At 38.8% G+C, this 14,223-nt stretch overlaps 1 protein-coding gene across 2 annotated transcripts; it reads right to left on the bottom strand.

Moving 5' to 3' along the window:
* Position 1: 1 nt before the first annotated feature.
* Positions 2-13,606, bottom strand: LOC139944973 (ATP-dependent RNA helicase DHX33-like). 2 transcript variants are annotated; one of them, XM_071942175.1, is made up of 23 exons: positions 13,486-13,606; positions 12,213-12,422; positions 11,838-11,888; positions 11,585-11,656; positions 11,011-11,064; positions 10,638-10,693; positions 10,065-10,182; positions 9,456-9,554; positions 9,135-9,220; positions 8,735-8,823; positions 8,387-8,469; positions 7,770-7,867; positions 7,562-7,660; positions 6,657-6,731; positions 6,295-6,385; positions 5,929-5,994; positions 5,543-5,631; positions 5,332-5,398; positions 5,123-5,227; positions 4,451-4,584; positions 4,011-4,077; positions 3,460-3,569; positions 2-3,081 (listed from the first exon to the last, which is right to left on the bottom strand). In XM_071942175.1, the coding sequence occupies exons 2-23, from the start codon at positions 12,420-12,422 to the stop codon at positions 3,000-3,002; spliced, it is 2,001 nt and encodes a 666-aa protein (XP_071798276.1). In that variant the 5' UTR covers positions 13,486-13,606; the 3' UTR covers positions 2-2,999. The 2 variants fall into 2 exon arrangements, with proteins under 2 accessions (XP_071798276.1, XP_071798277.1); XM_071942176.1 differs by lacking the exon at positions 11,838-11,888.
* Positions 13,607-14,223: the final 617 nt, after the last annotated feature.

Genomic DNA, 14,223 nt, shown 5'->3' with positions numbered 1-14,223 from the left:
GAGTGGGGGGGAGGGTGGGGGTCCGGACAGTAAGGAGACTTGTTAAGAGTAAGGCAGTTTCATATCAGCTTGAAGACAGAATTCAGACTTTGTCAATATGTAAAAACTTTCAGATAATGCCGTCTTTATTTGTACTATAAGAGGTTTAATTTTTACACTCAAGATCTTGTTTCATCTTCAGATGTTTCCCTCATAGTAAATATATTACATTGAGAAATACCAAATGTATCTGTTTTTATTTAGAAATGCAGTTTAATTGTCCAAGTAGTTTTCTTCCATTGATTTTTGTGTCAAGGATTCCATTTGTGAACAGTTCCGTCTCATTTTATACAATGTGTAAATACCTCTGAAACAAAGGATTTGACAACTTCCCCAGTTTGCATGATTTAAAAATTGTAATTGAAATTTTGATTTCTTCCAGATTTTAACATGTATTAGATTCAGTACTTTCCCTAGTCCTGTGAAAAATTATCACAGGCATGTTACTCGGGTGGGATCCGAACCCACGACCCTTGCAAAGTTGCAATTGAGGTACCCGCTGTTAATACATGCGTAGGATTCAAACTGCCTCTAGACATCGGGCCAGCTCGGTGGACTAGTGGTAAGACACTGGGTTCGAATCCCACCCGGATGATTTCCCTGTAAATTCGTTTTCACAGAACTCTGGAAAGTTTTGATCATCAAGTGTTTAATACACATTGGTGTAAGGGTAAACCAAATTATATTCAGAATTTCTTTGATGATTAAATTTTCTTCCAAATTTTCTTTTATTTATGCAGTTAATGTAATTAATATTGTATAGTGTTTTCCATCCAGATTAGTTGTTATTTTTTTGAAATGTTGAATTGCTTTTAACAATCCGTCCAGTTTTTGTTAAGACTGTTTATAAATATAGATTATATATTAAGTGTGATCCGATGTAAATGTGAAATTATATATTAAGTGTGATCCTATGTAAATGTGAAATAGTCCATGCCGTCCTTAATTTCCTTGTAAATTCTTATTGTACGTATATTCATTATTTACAGTTTAAGCAAAAATGTATAGTTTAATTCAGTTGTAGTTGTATTGGCAGTATTGGCAGTGTTGTTAATAGGCCCTTCCCATGAAATATGTAAATTGCACATATCTATCTCCACCATGCAAAGTTTCAAATCCTACTTAAATTGCACATAGCGCGTGCGCACTAAAGTTTTGGTTGGCAAAATGAGGGAACATCGCGCTTGTTTGTACATGGCTAATGGGTGCGTGACGCAGACGCGATTGCGCGTCTGCTTAGTGCACAACTCTATGGTGTTTGCCAACCAACAGGGTCTGTACACATGCGTGAATGTAATTAGCATATTTCATGGGAAGGGTCCATTGTATTGCCACGTCCAATTTGATGTTAATGAAGACTTCCAAATAATTGATACTAAGATATAAACTTCATGGCAATTTATTTAAGGTTTTATACAGGATCAGTGAGCTGACAAAACAGTCACTCACTATCTACATGTTTTGTGTGATCAACCCACATACATACACTAACAAACCAATACACAATTTGGTTGTAATAATATTGAGTATATATGATTTAAGGCATTGCATGATGAGGTATCAATATTTATCTGGTTTGCGGTAACACCATGTGTGTATCTACTTGCCAGGTAGAGTTTGTTCTTGGAGAACTGCCTTGCTTAATTCTACTACCGCGGAGTAGATTGTTCGGGTGTTCGGGAGACTTCTCATTTCTGAAAAGAACTGTCCTCCTTTTAAACTACCACCCGGGCGGAAGGTATAGAAAATTGGCTGGGACCACTGCTTTATCTTATAGGATCGTAATTAACTGTACTACCTGCGGAGTTCTGGAATTGGTCTTAACGTTTCGACTAGCTTGCTCTAGTCATCATTTTATTATAAATAATGAGCTTCGCATTTTAATAATATTCTACTAGATTGGTGGGAAAATAAAGTATTCTGTTAACAGTTTCCAATTTGTTTCAATAATATAAACCCCAATGTTTGTCAAAATTAAAAGTTACTTAAATAAAGTTGTATTTCTTGAGTGTTTTAAAACATAGTTATTTGTTTCTCAAGAGGTTGTTATTACGGTTGGTTCTTTTGCTGTTGTCTCCTCATTAAGCATTGTTAATAACACTGTAGTATTTTCCCTTATATGGGTTCGAGTCCTGGTTGTGGTACTTGTGTCCTTGAGCAAGATACCTCACCATAATTGCTTCGTCCCTAAGGGAGTGTAAGCTAAAGGTCTTGTATGCTGGGATTGGTAGTACATGTATGTAAAAGAACACAGAACAGAAGAGCAGGGGTTAACTCTGGTGTTTCTGGTTCACATAGCAAGCAGCAAGCACTCTGGTTTACAGGTTTCCTCAAGCTTGCGAGCTACAGTGAAAGAGTAGGGGTTAACCCTGGTGTTTCTGGTTTACATAGCAAGCACTGTTGTTTACAGGTTTCCTCAAGCTTGTGAGCTACAGTGAAAGTTCACTTAAGAGGCATCCTTGATTTCATTACCAGAAATAGAAATAATACATTACTTTCCCGTGAAGTTGCACCTGAGAACGCCCAACATTTCAAGATTTTGTGACATCATTCTTACATACTTTGCTTTCCCTTTTTAAGTTGTAGCTAAGCCACGCCCAACATTTCAATATTTTGGCACCTTCTAGTTTCTATAATAACTTGTAGCAAAGAACGTCTGACGTCTCAAGATTTTGTGACCTTATTCTTACAGACTTTACTTTCCCTTTAATAAGTTGTAGCTAAGAGAGTCAAACATTTCAAGATATTGGAAAAATAACTCATGATCGTGTAAGAGCAGGGGTTAAACCTGGTATTTCTGGTTCACATAGCAAGCACCCTTGTTTTCATTACCAGAAATACAATTTCTCAATACTTTAATTTCCTGTTAAAAACTTGCAGCATCCAGCATTTCAATGTTATGGCACCTTCTAGTTTCTATATAACTTGAAGCTAAGAAGGTCTGACGTCTCAGGATTTCGTCACCTTGTTCTCGAGACTCTCTGTCTGAAATATTCCGGTGCTACATCATAGAGCCACTCTGGGTCAATCACACAAACATTCCTGTAGACAAATAGAAGAAGAAATCACGGATGAGATTCTTAAAAAGTTAACAAGTCTAGTTGGTACCCGTTCTGCTTTAGATTTGCAAAGGTCATGGGTTCGAATCCTATCCAAGTAATATGCTTGTGATTGTTTTCACAGGACTCGGGGAAACTACTGATTATACAGTGCTAACACGCATCGGTGTATATGGGTAAAACAAAAATTAATATTCTATCCCCAATGCAAATTTAATATATACTACTAATAATTAGGCAATAGTTGCAGTGATAGACATAAACACAGTTAGACATACATGTAATGATTAGTGGTTCAGACCATTTTGAAAAGTGACCGTCGTGCAATAACTATATTTTTTAATTAAAACTAAGTACCTACCTCATGTAGCATTTGGTGGTTTGAACCAGTTCATTGTAAAGTACATACGCTGGTTTACATTGGAAGAGACATGACGAGGGATGAATACTGACTGTCTGTTTACGATCAAGCTAAGGAGGAAAAAGTATTTGCTCCGTCAAACTACAGTGTAAAATGTATTAATACTAGTACTTAAGCAGTATGCAGCATCAGAGTCCAGCTTTCTCCAGAAGACGATCAGAGCATACTGATCAAAACGATTTTAACCAACGGTTTTTTTCAGAACCACCCCCAACTCATTAGAGATAGTCATTACATGGTGTTACCGCAAACCTTTCTATATAATACTAAGAATGTTATTCCGTTTTCCTTCATACATAAATATTTGGATCGCGGACACCATTTGTGTGTCTACTTGCCAGGTAGATTTTGTTCTTTAGAGAATTGTAGTCTTAAGTTTCCACTAGCTTGCTTGGTTACAGCTTTCTTCAGGCTTGCGAGCTACAGTGAATAAGTTCACTTAAAGGGCATCCTTGGTTTCACTACCATAGTTAATAATTAAAGATACTTACTGTTATGTAACTACCATCTCTCTGTAACTCAGCTGAATTCATGAACAGCCCTTGAACCAGGCACTTCCTGCAAACACAAATCAACAAATTGAGTTAACTGCCTGTGAAGTACGTTTTAAAACAAGTGATATTTAGTTGTATGAATGAGTTGTTTGGTCCAATAGGCCTAAGCACTGACCACTCTCCATGAGCGTCATGTAGGCTGTGCAAGTCTCCATCCTATTTAAAATTCCAGAAACCTTTTGGCAATCTGTTGAAAATAAGTTTGGTTGTGCAAGACTGAGTAAGATTTGTACAGTCTTTAACAAAAAAGCTTGATTAAACCTGCAAAAAAGATATTTGGTGACCATAAATATGAACTTTTGTGTCTGAGAATGACCAAGACTTGCACAGTCTTGGGACAAGTAAGCTTGCTTATTTCTACACTGCACACACTTTACCTGACTGGTGTGGTATCCTGACCACATGAAACAAGAGGTAGGTTGGCCTTAACGCATAGACCTCTTAGCTGGGTACGTATCTCTATAGCATGACGCATGTTCCGTTGATGAACAAAGTTATCAAAGCACCAGTCCTAAAGTTTGAGTCAAAATACAACGTTGGGAAGAATAATTTCATAATTTCAGAAAACTGAAATGTTGATTCGGAGGATGCGGGTTCAAATCCCGTTCTGAGAATAATTCTTTGTTCGACAACCCAAAATTACTGAAGATTTATCCGTGATGAAGTGTAAAAAGAGGTAGAGATAGGACGTCTTATATTCCTATCTATATATAATTTGCCTTTGAAACTTTGAAATAGGAAAAGCTCCCTAAATTTACCCAGTCATGATCTTTTATAAAAAAACACAATTTTTTAGCTGAGCCGTTTTACTATGGAAGGGTAAACAGGTCAAATGGTTTGGGGGAAGCCTTTGCATAGCAACCTCCTGATGAGCAAACCCTGGTACCATTGTCCCATACACATCCATTCAGAATCGTGTTTGGTTGTTCACCGTCTCTTAGTAACTACTCAAAAGCTTGCTCTGAATCATGTGACATCGCAACTGTCTCTATAGTCTGAGGAATTAAAATTTAAGATAACATTTTTGTGCTGAACCTTGTCCTACTGACCTTGTTACCTTTGACCCCTCGGTACGCCCTGTAGATCGTCAACAAAGTCACATGATCACCCTCGCTGGATACAAACTTCCTCCATGCAGCAAAAGCAGCTTCTCTCTGATTGGTGAATTATTGATTAGGATTAGTTCAAGGTCACCAATATTAAAATCTAGCAAACAAATGGCTCATATAACTTTTCTGTATTTGGTTGCTATAGTTACCTTGTTGTGTGGCGAGTGTTGAATAGACTCTACTGACAGAAGTGACACAATCGTTAAAATCTCCTCTCTGTTGGGGAAAAAAATTGAAATAAATTGAGTTCATATTGCATGACGGAAGAGATTTAAAACTGGCTATAAATCATCTGTTTATGAAAAAACTTCAAACTATCTGAAGCTAAAGAGGAATAGCATTTTTTTTCTTTATACTCACAGACATCCATGATGTGCAGAGGCAAGGATGACCCTAGATAGCCTGGGCTCCAGAGGAAATACAGACATTTGTCGACCAATGGACGTTAACTGTAATAGGAAAGATAGCAATGATCAGATTTAACATAGTCTGTAAGCACAAACAATTGCTAATAAGCAAGAGAAAATATTGTTCAGCTAAATTAGGTTAAAAGCCAGACACCATATAGTTTACATTGCTGTGACTGATATACCACTCGTTTTAGTCCGCTTAGAAATTAATGCCAGCCTAGATAAAATGTGCCAGATTCTGACACATTTTAATGAATCAATTCCAGGGGTTATGAACTAGCAAGGCATACTGGCAAGATCGATCTCCCCTGGGAACGAGGTTAGATTGGTACATACCTGTTTACTGTTCTCCTTATCCAAGGCACCTAGCAGCTTCAACTGATCTAAAGCACTCCGAAGAGACTGGGAACAAGACCATAAACAACCCACAGTTATTATTAGGAAAATAAAACAAGCATTTTTAGCTAAAAGTTTGCTCTGTGCCTTAGGCCTAATTTCATAAAGCCAGTAACAACAGCATAACAACTTGCTAAGCACAGAAAATCATGCTTTAAAGAAACTGGCTACAAAGTAAGGGACTAAAGTAATTCTTCATCTCTTGAAATTTGTCAATATCATTTTGCAGATCATTCAAAAAGATATTGCTATAAAAAAATTACTTCTAGCAAATATTGCTTTAATAAGAAAAGAAGACGACTGTACCTCTTTAGAAGGTGGGTCCATGAAGTCAAAATTCAAAACATCACGGATATTCAGAGCTAGCAGTTGTAGAACAACATTGGCAAGATTACATCTGAAATGAAAAATTGAAAAATGTTAATAAAATAACGTTGTGACACTTGTGTTTTTAAAGAGAGTGGACACTATTGGTAATTGTCAAAGACCAGTCTTCTCACTTGCTGTATCTCAACATGTGCATAAAATAACAAACCTGTGAAAATTTGAACTCAATTGGTCGTCGAAGTTGCGAGAATAATGTAAGAAAAAAACTCTTGTCACACGAAGTTGTGTGCTTTCAGATGCTTGATTTTGAGACCTCAAAATCTAATTCTCTCTCAACCTACCTTTGTATTTCTGGGACGGTGTTAGCTGGTAACCGTGCAAACTCATTCTCTGTGTATAATCTCCAACAAGAACCACTGGTAAGAGGGGATCAAAGATTGACTACATGTTAGACTCTTGGTCTAGAAGATACAATAAATGTTGTTATACCATGGTAATAGATTGTGAATTCTTATTGGTCGAGAAGCCAATCATGTGATTTTATACACTGAGGCATACATGACTTAATATGGGCAACGTACCGAACAGAAAACATTCTGTGCTTTGTAAATTGATGTGTAGTTTCTATATTTTATATAATATTTAGAGACGATGTCATGTAATTTCCAGCTTTGGATTTAATAAAGTTGTACTTATCTATCTATCTATCTTATCTCGATTGTGCCCACTGATGGTCTATTCCAGCGCCTTTTACGTTATCAGAAACAACCCTTGGTTTGAGGTTGTAAATACGCTGGTACTAGGTAGGTAAATTGATTGCAAACTCTGTGATGGGGCACATGGGTTTTGTACACCCTCGGGGGCAAATGGTAATTTCAGCTTTGTGTACAAAACACCATGGATCCAAGTACAATTTTAAAATGAAAGTTGGGAGTTTAGTGATAAGATTCTGAACCAACATCTTTTGAGGAAGGGGAAGGGAGGGAGAGGATGGGGGTAGGGGCGGGGGAAGAATGAGGCTGGGGGTGGGGGCGGGGGAAGAATGAGGCTGGGGGCGGGGGAAGAATGAGGATGGGGGTAGGGGCGGGGAAGAATGAGGCTGAGGGTGGGGGCGGGGGAAGAATGAGGCTGAGGGTGGGGGCAGGGGAAGAATGAGGATGGGGGTGAGGCGGGGAAGAATGAGGCTGAGGGTGGGGGAAGAATGAGGCTGGGGGTGGGGGCGGGGGAAGAATGAGGATCTACTGACCTATCTTCCCTTCCTGCTCGACCGGTTCGTTGCCAAGCCTGGGCCTGAGACACCCATTGTACTTTCAGCATGTCTAGTCCACTGCCAGGCTGGTAGCTCCTGAATAAAGCAGTCAGGGATAGGAAATAAAACAGTTAGTAAAGACACTGAGAAAATTACATTTCATGCAGATATTTGACAAGAAATATCAGTAAGAAATTTGACTTACTTTGCTTTGACCTTCCCCGTGTCTATAACATGCTTAATTCCTGGGATTGTAACCGACGTCTCTGCTATGTTCGTAGACAGGATTATCTTTCGTTTACCCTGAAAAAGGAAACAATAATAATGGCTTCTAATGTAGCGCTTGAATCTGTCACTCAGTGACGCTCATATGATTTCACAAAGATTGATCTTAACTGTGTATCAATCTTAATTGCTAAGCAAAGTGGGATGTCACAATACAAATCACTATGGTGATATTGGCAGCTTAACGTGAACCTCAGTGCTATGTGAAATCAAGCCCTGGTTACTGGGCCATTTATTATTTCATTCCTTAAACCATCTCAGCTTCATGGGGAGTATACAGCCTGTGCTGTCTAGTAGGTTGCACACCAAGCTTAATTAATCACCCATACCATCTCTGCCCTCACAGGTACCTATTTACCCCTCAGTGAAAAGAAGCAATTATAGTTTAGTGTCTTGCTCAAGGACACAAAGTGTCATGGCAGGGTTTCAAACCCAAATCCTCATGACTGAGCCACTAGAACTTGAGTCAAATGTGTCTCCCAGTAGAAGTAAAACTTTTGTCTTGAACGGTGCAAAGTAACGATGAGACCAACTTACAGAGGGTGCTGGCTGGAAGACTTTGAGCTGCTGATGCGGAGGAAGGGCTGCGTACATCGGTGTGACAACTAATTCTGGACAGTCTGTGGAAACAACAATATACTGAAACATCAGAGCAAAAACATTGCATCTAAATTTTGCACAGAAATGCTCCTCGTAAAAACACATTTTTCTCAAAAGTACATGCTTGTTCCTTTGTCCCCGTCCTTAAAATTTCCCCAAAGACTTTGCACAAAGACTTTAGGATGTACCAAGGCAACACAAATCAGCCCAATACATTTTGTTCGGTGAGAAAGGGTTACTTGTTTATTTAACACAGAATTTCGAGGAAAAAAACCTGCATCTTACCAGATGGTAAATCCATGGCCACCTCTTTGATTGACCTCACCATGGACTCAATTTCTTCTTGGCCCGTTAGGAACACAAGCATGTCCTCTCTGAATCGAAGAAAAAAACATTAAAATATTACTCTAAGACTGACGCTGGATTGTTGATCACTCTTTAAATTTAGTCTTGTCATTAGAGTGTCATGGCTGAGTGGTTTAGAGCATCGAATTCAAGTTCTGGTGGTTTAGTCATCAGAGTGATTGTTTGAATCCTGGCCATGGCACTTGTGTCCTTGAGCAAGCTTCTTTACTACAATTGCTTCTCTTCATCCAGAGGTATAAATGGTACATGGGAGGGTTGAGAATGATATCGTGAGCATAAAATTGAAAATTTTGATTAAAAGAAATAAATGTTTCCTTACTCTGCTGGATACTTCTGATGGATCTGAAAGATGGCGACGAGGGCAGCAAACAGATAATCACTCTGAGCTTCATGAGAATACAGCAACTACAAATGAATAAATATAAATGTATTATTCAGTTTTGGGCAACACTAAGTGTATAACTTTGCTGTGTTCAACAGACTGCTTAGCTCTAAAAAGAACATGTCGATCCTCGACTTCCTTCTTTGTCTTCTCCCCATTGGGTTCTTAGCTAGTATAACTGACAAAGCAAGCTTTTCTGAGAGTTCTTGGCTGCACAACTAGAGTAAATGAATCAAATGATACGAGTCTCATCTTTACCTTAATTGGATGCTGTCTTCCTTGGAGATAGAGAACAGGTGCGTCGTTAAAATACTGTGAGAAATGATCGACATCCATAGTCGCTGACATGACAACAATCTGAAAAGAGACGGGAAGATATTAATTTCTCTTGTTACAAGATTCTCTAGACACAAACAACCGCTGGGGTGTACATTGTTTTACCCTTCAAGATTTTCACACAACAGAAATCTTGTGTTCAAAGGTCAATTTTAGAAATTCTAATATTACCTTTAAGATTTCAATTTACAGCAAAATAAACATCCAAATAATAAAACAAAATCATTGAATTCGGCTGACCAATAATCTAGTTCTTGATCTTTTTTTCCTCAGTGTTTTCGGTAAACACAGACACTAGTTTGTACACAAGGTGTTTGGTACTTTAATCTTTGCACTCTAATTTGAAGGGATTGCATTAAAGCAACCTTATTCTGTATGACCATTATTCAAATTGATCCGATACCACACTTACCAACCATAGTAAGCTTGGTATGGGTGGTGTAGATGGACAGAACTACAACTTTTGAAACAAATGGCTCGGAAATTGAGTCTGAACTTTCCGTGCTTGAGCTCAGAAAAGATTGACCTTACTTTGAGAGATTTGTGATCATTTCCTGCTCGTATCTTTTGCGCCTTCTTGACGACCCCAAAGAGTACATCAGTGTGAACCGTTCTCTCGTGAGCTTCATCTAAGATGATAAAACTGTATCTGAAAGATTCAAGTATATTTACAATTTCTATTAAAAACCAGGGCTATGAAGGGCAACTAACGTTCACAAGGCAACTTTTATATTCCCCAAACCACCAGATAATTAGGAGACAGAGAATTTTCATTTGCAAGCCCTAGGAGTTAAAATATCAACTCACACTTCATACAAAATTTTAGCTCAGTGACCAAGTTCAAAGGGTCGCTAAAAACCTTGTTTCATCTGTAATATTTGTCCGACTTGGTCTGCACCTACAGGTCATAGCTAGCCTGGCTTTAGCTGGACTCTCTACTCTACGTAAACACTGCAGGCTGGGCCTGGCTGTGGTTTTCCATTTGGTTTCTGGTTCCATTCCCATCGTTTTTGTTTGTTTTCTTGGTCATTCTCTGAGCGCTTTGCGTCCTTTGGAAAAAGCACTTTATTAATATGTTAAGAAATATGAAAGTTGCACACAAACCTCAATAATTTGGGATCCAATATGGCCTCCCTTAAGAGCATCCCATCTGTCATGTACTGTTATAAAAAAGAAAAAAAAGAAGACAAATTGTTATTTACTTGCAACCTCTGTATTAATGTGCCGGTCCTCTATCAACTGAGCTATCTAGCCCAATAGTTGGTAAGCTCCCTATTTTGATCAGGGGTGTCAAACAGAAGTCATTTAACCTGTAACTGCTTTATAGCCAAAGATCACGCCCATGCTTACAATACAACCTGAGCAGCAGTAGCGGAGGGATAACCTTCAGGATTACAATTGTTCTTTGTTCAACCCAAAATTGTTCATTGTGTTGAAACAAATCCCGACATGAACATGAAATTGATCAAAATCTTGCCTTGATTTTTGTCTCTGGTGAAGTGGTATCATCAAAACGTACACAGTAGCCGACCTGCAATAAATAATGAATAATAAATTGTTTTATTAACAATTCTAAATTATAAAGTTTAACTTTAAGAGGAGTTTCTACTGCGTTGCTATGAAAGAATATCTCGGAAGCACACAACTCAAGTACATTTTCACGAGTATAGAATGTTTTCATTGAGAAAAGCAGGGTTCGCCCCAAAACAATAGCCCTGCATACATAGTCTAGTAAGTTAAAACTGCTTTGGGTTAATAAAACTATTTCTCAACATGCCCTGTGGGCTACTTAAGACTGTGAAACCTACTTGTTTTAAAAGCTCATATTTCTTCCTCTTCATTTGTGAATAATAAACTTTAAAAATGGGTTGTAATCACTGCCTTTTATTCTCAGAAAGTAATATTTATGAAAATACATGTTTAAAATCTGGGCTACTAAAAAACTTCCTTAGAGCATAGAAAGTGCATGGTTAACTAGCCTGGTGGAGAACTTTAGAAAAAGCTTAAGCACAAGGCCTGGACAGGATAAAATGGTTTGAAATAAGATTTACCTTTTCTCCGATGTTAACACTCATTTCTGATGATACACGATTTGCTATGGAGATGGCTGCAACACGACGGGGCTGTTGGAAATTGAAAAACAAGAAGTTAATTGTAAAAATTATCTTTTTTTTCTGAACATTTGACAGAACATTTGAAGGCTGTTTTGACTACAATCTCTTGGTACAAAATGTTATTATTTTGTAAAAAAAACATTTACACCAACTTCTGCTCAGAGGAAACAAATAAAACCCCGTTTCTCACCTGAGTGCAAGCAATCATTCCACCTTTACAAATGCCAGCTTCAAGTAAAAACTGAAATAAAATCACAAAAGCAGTTAAAGAAAGCGGCAAATAAACAATCTCCCTATTTATACACATCCTGGAAAAAGGAAATGTCTTGCCTTGTCAGGGCTGAGTGATCTAGTTCATGGAGCCCAAGCTTTAGAGTGTGGGTACGAGTCCCTTTTCTGACACTTGTGCCCTTGAGCTAGGCACTTAACCCATATTGCTTCGTAAAATGGTGAAAAGGATTATGCTCTACTACTTGGTGTTTATATTCCCTCGAAGGGAAGATCATCTAAACAGACAAACAAACAACTGACTTTTACAACTTTTATGTCGCCTTAAAATGTTTACCTGTGGAATTTGAGTGGTCTTCCCACTTCCTGTTTCACCAATCACAATGGAGCTTGTATTCTTTCTCAGTTCCCTCATCAGTTTACTCCTTGCTGTGTAGATAGGAAGGCTACATCGATGCTGGTACAGCTTCTCTGATTGGTCCATGCCGTTGGCATTATTACCATGGGAGAATTTCTGCCTTTTGGGCGATGGACTTTGAGAGTTCATCTGAAATTTCCAATTTTTTTTTAAACCTTAAAAATAATTTATGTAAGTATTACTCAAGCACTCACTGTCATTGAATGCGGAGTTTAGGGCAACATTGATGTTACATATTTATAGACATTGACATTGTTGAGTAGGCTACCTCCATGAGTAGTCAGTAGAGTAAGTTAGATTTCTGTAGTGATAATCAGTTTTTGGGGAAAAACAGAACTCACAAATAAATCTTGTGCAGGTCAGTATTGCCCAAATTTAAACAGCGTACAGCAGCAGTGCTGTACTTTCCGAGTAGTGTCAACAAATAATAAGAAATACAGAATGTGCTCTGACTGATGATGAACCCCACTTTTCCGCGGGCCATCGAATGGTTAGCTCTACATTATGCCAAATGCAGAACCTTCGAACACTATTTTTTAATCACTAAAATAACATCTGGGCTGGGGCGACTTTGCTAAGGTAGGGGCGAGTTTGCCTGGTTGGGGCGACTTTGTCAGGGGCGACTTTGCTAGTTCTGAGGTAGGAGAATGGGGCGGCATTGTCAGGGGGCGACTTTGCTTATATGGGACGACTTTGGATGGGGGCGAGTTTGCTAGGGGCCTTTAGGGGGCAAAATGACCAAACCGTGCACACGGAAGATGCTAATGGGGCGACTTTGCTAATATGGGGTGACTTAGCTTATTTATGATGGGGCGACTTTGTCAGGGGCGACTTCGCTAGGTCTGGGAGCCGAGGTAGGAGTACGGGGCGACATTGTCAGGGGGCGACTTTGCTAATGGGGCGACTTTGCTTATGGGGCGACTTTGGTTGGGGGCGAGTTTGCTAGGGGGCAAAATGACCAAACCGTGCACACGGAAGATGATCAGTGAATCAGCTGTAACCTGAGTATAGGGGATCAGTCCCAGCGGTGCCAGGAAAATGCATTGGATTGGATTATTAACTAATGTTGTGGTTAAATTTTCAAATGTCTCGTCAACAATCAGGCACGATGTACACAATTTCTCGTCAGCAACAGGATGGATATGTTCGTAGTACTAAATTAAATCATCGATAAACAAAGATTACCACTTACGTTTAAACACGAAGTTAATGTAGATTCTTTTTAGCAGAAGAAATGATCAACGCAGGCCGATCACACACACATGTCATGTTTATCACGTAGCCAACCTCGTTTTCTACAATACAGTCGAGTATCGTCCACCTTCGTAAATACCGCATACAAATGTGATCGAAATCGTACAGTCATGGAGACAAGGTTGTAGCTGTGTATTCAGGAAAAACCATGCAGTATAGGGGGGTCAGCAATGTAACAACTATTTCTAAATGTTGTAAAAAAAACCAATATTCTGTTCATCACCCAAAATTATAGGTAACAGTTGATACAGATGAGTAGTTTTCCATTCAAACAGCAAATATTTAAACGAATGACAAATTTACCCCTCAGTTGTAAAGCAGACATGCTTTACTTGTACCCCTATCTGCAAGTGCCTTCGTCCAAATTCTTTCTGTGCCATGAGGTTTCAACAGGTGTTTTTGTTTTGAAGTTTTTGCATACTGATTAGGTATGTTGTGCATTGATATGCAAATGAAGTGTTTCTCTTGCTCTTTTTTGTCGAATGCTATTTTTAGTGCTAAAATGCACAGCTCGTTATGTAGTACCTGGCGGACGGGCATGGATGCCTCGATCGGACCCTGGATGTAGAAATGTTATACCACCATTTTCTTCCTCCGTGCTCTGACCTGTGACACCGTGTGCGCATGGAGGGATGTGAACCTACACTTGGACGTCGCATTCTGATGAACTTATGAG

Source organism: Asterias amurensis, chromosome 12 (assembly GCF_032118995.1).
Source record: "Asterias amurensis chromosome 12, ASM3211899v1".
Lineage (NCBI taxonomy): Eukaryota > Metazoa > Echinodermata > Asteroidea > Forcipulatida > Asteriidae > Asterias > Asterias amurensis.
This window is presented reverse-complemented; position numbering and strand designations above follow the sequence as displayed.

Coding starts and splice junctions, on each gene's coding strand:
- LOC139944973 (XM_071942175.1), bottom strand. CDS start 12,422: ATGAACTCTCAAAGTCCATCGCCCAAAAGGCAGAAATTCTCCCATGGT. Junction 7,868..8,386: donor TCTTCCAGCCAGCACCCTCT/GTAAGTTGGTCT, acceptor TTCCTTTTTCAG/GGTAAACGAAAGATAATCCT. Junction 5,632..5,928: donor ATAAGGAGAACAGTAAACAG/GTATGTACCAAT, acceptor TTCCTATTACAG/TTAACGTCCATTGGTCGACA.